Source organism: Emydura macquarii, unplaced genomic scaffold, assembly GCF_026122565.2.
Source record: "Emydura macquarii macquarii isolate MOO-44397 ecotype Brisbane River unplaced genomic scaffold, CSIRO-AGI_Emac_v2 contig_719, whole genome shotgun sequence".
In the NCBI taxonomy this organism is placed as follows: Eukaryota; Metazoa; Chordata; order Testudines; family Chelidae; genus Emydura; species Emydura macquarii.
The window spans coordinates 13096501-13102500 of record NW_027130856.1 but is presented as its reverse complement, the minus strand read 5'-3'; the positions used below and the strand labels follow the sequence as shown (position 1 = coordinate 13102500).

General features: G+C 38.5%; 1 protein-coding gene across 3 annotated transcripts in view; it reads left to right on the top strand.

The window, feature by feature from the left end:
* RBM33 (RNA binding motif protein 33) overlaps positions 1–6000 on the top strand; it is a 162701-nt gene that overhangs the window by 9160 nt on the left and 147541 nt on the right. For all 3 annotated transcript variants that reach the window (XM_067542720.1, XM_067542719.1, XM_067542721.1), the window contains exon 2: positions 4196–4274. In XM_067542720.1, the coding sequence (XP_067398821.1) occupies positions 4196–4274 (79 nt within the window). The remainder of the gene's footprint in view (positions 1–4195; positions 4275–6000) is intronic.

The following is a 6000-nucleotide window of genomic DNA, read 5'->3' as shown; positions in this document are numbered from 1 at the left end:
TTAATATTTTAAAAATTAATTTAAATGATTGTAATAGACTAGTAAATTTAGGCCTTAATGTAGGCTGTTTCAAATTTAATTTTAATTAGGTTTATTTTAAAATGTATTTAATTTACATTTAAAAAATACAGATGTAATAAAAATGATTTTGTTTTTCAGTGTGGATAAAAAACACAACTTTCACACTGTTGGAGGCTTGCAGACTATTCCTGTCTGGGGATTGTGTTGTGTGTGAGTGAGGGAGGGAGAATGCTGTGGTCAAATGTTTTGCTTGGATGAGAGGTCTTGGCCATCTCATCCAAGTAAAATGCTTGGACACTGCATCTTAACAAGTATATAGCACAAGCTTTTTCTTAGCCTGCATTGGTATAGCTATAGGAAGCACAAAAATACTGCTATGCAATCTTCCAGCAGATTCATCTACTACCCTCACTGGATCTTTTAAGAGAATTTTTTTGTAGCCCAGGACACAAGGCGATATGTATTTTAGTGCAGGCTTTTTAAAAAGGAGCTAGTAGATATGGAAAGAAAAATGAGATTGCTTTGCTCTATGGAAGCTTATCCTCAGAAAACCCTTATGATTTGCTGTCTCTTTTAAACAGGATAATACTTGTAAACATTACCTGCCATACAACACTCAGTATCAGAAAATAATCAAACTACCAAATTATGGAAATGTGGCTGTCAAATACCTGCAATAGTTCTCCCATCTTACCAGGAGAAATATAATGCAAGGAAAAATAGTATGAGCAAAGTGAACCTAGTATGTTAAAAAAATCCTAATGCATGCTGAGAGATAGATGTTGACCAATTGCAGAGGGAGGCCAAGCTTGTCTAATAAAATGGCTGACTTTCTGGCAATGTGTGTGCATTTTTGCACTGACTTGTTTCTTTGATAGTGGGATTTCTTTTGTTATATCATTGTTGTGATACAGAGCTAAACAATGGGCCACTTTTTTCACTGATATGCTTTAAGTCTACCCTTCAATTGGGAAATCCCAGTGTGTTTTAGCCCATAGATTTTCTTATTTTCTTCCGGTGCCACCTGTGAAAATTAAATGTAGGGTGCTGGTGCCCTCAGTGAGTATCTTTCAGGAACTTCCAGTACCCAGTTGGTGCTTACTGAGTTTTTAGTTTTTTTTTTTTTTTTTGTTTGGTTTTTTTGGGGAGGCGGGGGTGAGTTAGAGTATTTGAAGCTTCAGAAATTGAAAAATTTACACTTCACTGTGACTTGCTATTCTCATTACCAAATAACACTGGTAATACAATGAATCAAATACCACTTTAATGCTTAATATCTTGCAAACCATGAGTGTTAGAAATGATTGCTGCTCACCAGAGGTTCCTCAACTTCTATCCCGATTCCCTTCTTGACTATACAAATACTTGTAACCCTCTTATGGGCTCCTAACAATACATTTCAAAGTATTGAGTCAAATTTTGATAGTGCCATGGTAATTTGTAACTCTCACTTTTGGTCTGTAGATTTATGTGTATTATGTTAGGCAAAGTACAAAAATGAAAGGATGGTCCTTTTGCCCCAAAGAACTTAGTCTAAGTACATGATGAGACAACAGGAGAATACAACACACAGATATGAGAGGCACAAGATAAGTGTGACAATTCTGATTCTTATAATAAGCAGTGGTCACAGCACACTGGTTGTCTAGCCGTTATTGTCTTTTGTAGGAATCATGCCAGATGTGATTTTATGAGAGATTTGAAAGAGGATAATGTAGCTTTGTGAATCTCTACAAGGAGTTTTCATGGATAAGGGATGGCATGGGAGAAAGAGCAAAGGTGTTTAAAGGACACAGATAAGTAATAAAGGGACTGATGGATAATAAAAGCTGGTAGCGTTGGTAGAGTGGAGGGCCAGGTCCACAGTAGAAACTCTTATTGGAATAATAATGTTGGTTTTTGTTTTTGTTCTTTGGGTTTTTTTTTTTTTTTTTTTTTGGACACTATGCCAGGAAAAGCTCTGGTATAGATTGTTATACCACAAAAGCACTTTTATATTAGTATAATTTATTTTGCTTACTATAAGCTATACTGGCAAAAGCCCTTCTTACTTATTAAAGCTGCATCTTTCATAGGAGAGGATTTCTCAGTGTAATTGCACCTTTTTAGATTAAAGTAAAGGTTGATGCAGCATGCCATATAAGAAATAAGTAGAGTGAGGTTAAGTTCTAAAGAGCCACATAGGGCTTATCTACGCACACAAGTTAAGAACATAAGAATGGCCATACTGGTCAGACCAATGATCCATCTAGCCCAGTATCCTGTCTTTGACAGTGGCCAATGTACGGTGCTTTAGAGGGAATGAATAGAACAGGTTATCAAATGATCTATCTCATTCCCAGCTTCTGGCAAACAGAGACTAGGGACACTTCAGAGCATGGTTTTGCATCCCTGCCGATCCTGGCAAATAGCCATTGATAGAGCTATCCTCCAAGTTGTATTGCTTTAACTATATCGATATAGTTAAGGTATAAATTCCCCCAGGTGGACACAGTTATACCAGCATAGCCTGTTTCCTTTCTTGTACAGAATAAGCTGTACTGGTATAAGGCATCTTTTTACAAGTATAACTGTGCCCATGCTAGGGGATTGTACTGGTATAACTATTGGTAAAAAATAACACCCCAGCTGACATAGTTATATTGGTATAAAAACTTCATGTAGTCCATGACTGTGTTTGTGTATGGTGGAGCATGGGGAAATGGAGAGAATGGTGACATAATTGACATGGTAACCAGATGGTCTCTGTTGCAGTGTTTGACTATAAGGGGCAAGATGGCATTTGGTAAGGCCGGAAAGGAGAAGGTTTTAGTGGTCAAGAAGCAAGATCTAAGGTCCTGGAGAAACATTTTAGCTGGGTGGGCACAGAAAAAGCTGGATCTTGGATGTTGTGCAGGAAGAAGTACTAAAATTTAGATACTACTTGGGTGTCGAGTGCTGCACTAATAGGCTAAGAGTTGGGTTCCCTTGGTGATATGTAAGCTGGTTAGGACCTAAAAAATGGTGTATTGTTTCTTTGCCAAAAGAAATCTGGGCAAAAGGAATTGTTTTTGATAACTCATGACCAGATTTCTGTTTGGAATCACTTGACTTTCATTGGGTCGCAAGCTACTGCAAGCAATTTTAATGGCAGAGGAGTATATAATGACCACCATTTTAGTTTGAAAACTGTTGTATTAGTGATGACTGCCGTTGCTGAGTTTTCGTAATTTTTTTAATGCTCACATTGGGTTTTCCATGAGTGCCATCAATGAAACCTGCATTTAAATGAGTCAAAAGGAAAATAACTAGGGTTGGCCATTGGGTAGGGAATTGTCACAGAAAGATGCCCAGTTGAACTAGCGGAACTGAACACAAAAAGAATCCTAAGTAAAAATTGAAAAAGTGTGGGCGTGTTTTTTTTTAAAGGCTTAATTCAAAATAAATCATTCTGAGATTGGCCCTAATTGGAGAGTGCAAATAATTGCACTTATTCTAGTTAGGACAGTGACTATGTAAAAATGGCACCTATCTTCCATTAAAGCAATAAACATGTTAATAACAAATTCTAGTGCCTTGCCTTTTTTCATAACCATAAGCATACTCTTCCCCCCCCCCCCCTCTTTGGGATGCGGGGGGGAATGGGTGATGGTCCATCTGGCTTACAGGTCAGACCTGGCAATATGGGAGATTGTATGAACGCTGTGTGCTGCGTCTGTTTTGTGGATAAATTTAGGACTTCAGTTTTTGAGGCTGCCAAATTGTTATTATTTACAAACAACCTGGCTTTTTTAGATAGTGTTAAACACTTTTTGCTATCTGAAATTTGGTTTTACTGCAGATGTAGCTTACTTTCTGCTTGTGGGCTGATCCATTGTTTGTAAACTTCTCAAACAGTGTGCTGACATCCTTTCCTACATTTGGTTTCCCCACATTGCAGACTCACCTCCATTAGCAATAAGACCTGCCAAACTACATCTTAACAACTTTTTGTAGTAATTAAACAGCAAATACTAATGAGCATCTGTATGTATTGTCTAATTTAACAGGAGTTGCAGTAGAGAAAAATTATAAAACCAAAAAGGGTAGGACAGTAATTCCTAAAGAGGACAAGTCGTTGCTTCAGGATTAGAAAATTCCTGTGTTTCCTTTATATTCCAGTAAGAAGTATTTAATGTAGTCTTCTTCTTTACAGATGATGACTTTGATCAGTTTGATAAGCCTGGTGCAGAAAGATCTTGGAGAAGAAGAACTGGAGATGACGATTGGGACAGGTAGTTACATTTTTTCATGTTCAGACATTGAATTACATTACTTTGGTTGCTTGTGGTGACATTTTGAATTCTAATCCTTAAAAGAATGCAAATTCAGATACTAATGAAGCTGTTGGCAGCTACGTGTGTGTCAGCAGATGCTAATTGTTGCCAAACATATACCTGTTTTGACAAGTTTACAGTCTGGAGGCCTGAACAGATACAATAAAGCATAGAACAGATCATAAAATGTTGGATGTACATAACTGTTCTTGCAGTCATTTTTCTGACTACGCTTTGTCTTAAATATTCATTGGTTCCAAAGGTCTTTTAGCAAGTCTTTGGAGGCACATGCTAGAAACAGCTGATAACGTCTATTAAAACTTGTGGCCTTTGGCTACTTTTTTTTTAAGTTCATGTCTTTAATCTGATTCATTGGGGGGTGGGGAGGGATGGTAGATTTCTTTTATATTTTCTGTTGAAAAATATAAAGCTATTGAAAAGATTTGAAAATGTAATCAAACTTAGTTGGGAGGCAAAGGTATGTTGTTTTGTATCGAGTCCTATAACCCAACTACACTTGTCAAATAACTCGCTAAAAAGGTTTACGCTTTCTTTTTCATGCTAGTAGCATAGTGATTTGTTCAGACATTTAGTATAGTGAAACCGATTTAGAGTAGAGTCAAAGTCCCTAATTGATCTAGTGCTTTTGTCTGATCTTCCACTCTATTGATATTCCACAATATTTATCCACTCTAAGGGCATGTCTATGCTACAAACTTTTGCTGCTGCAAGCTACGTCAGCATTAATCTGCAGCAGGTAGTATATCATTTGTGCGCGTACGTGCTTGGCTCCTTGCATTGACGCTGTGCATACTCACCAGAACTGCTTATTTTGATGCACAATGTTGTACACTATTGGTAGATATCCCAATGTGCAACTCACCACTCTCCAGCACAGTCTCTTTTGGGAAGTTCTCTAGGAATCCATTTTAAGGCACTTGAAAGAGAGGAAGGTGATCAGGAACAGTGAACATGGATTCACCAAGGGCAAGTCATGCCTGACCAACCTGATTGCCTTCTATGAAGAGGTGACTGGCTCTGTGGATGTGGGGAAAGCGGTGGATGTGATATACCTTGACTTTAGCAAAGCTTTTGATAGTCTTCCACAGTATTCTTATCAGCAAGTTAAAGAAATATAGGTTGGATGATTGGACTATAAAATGGATAAAGAGCTGGAGAGATCATCGGGCTCAACGGGTAATGATCAGTGACTCCATGTCTAGCTGGCAGTCGGTCACAAGTGGAGTGCCTCAGGGGTCGGTCCTGGGGCCGGTTTTGTTCAACATCTTCATTAATGATCTGGAGGATGAGGTAGATTGCACCCTCAGCAAGTTTGCAGATGACACTAAGCTAGGGGGAGTGGTAGATACCCTGGATGGTAGGGATAGGATACAGAGTGACCTAGACAAATTGGAGGATTGTGCCAAAAGAAATCTGATGAGGTTCAACAAGGACAAGTGCAGAGTCCTGCACTTTGGACAGAAGAATCCCATACACAGCTACAGACTGGGGACCGACAAGCTATGCAGCAGTTCTGCAGAAAAGGACCTGAGGATTAGTGGATAAGAAGCTGGATATGAGTCGGCAGTGTGCCCTGGTTGTCAAGAAGGCTAATAGAATATTGGGCTGAATTAGTAGGAGCATTGCCAGCAGATCGCGGGAAGTGATTATTCCCCTCTATTCA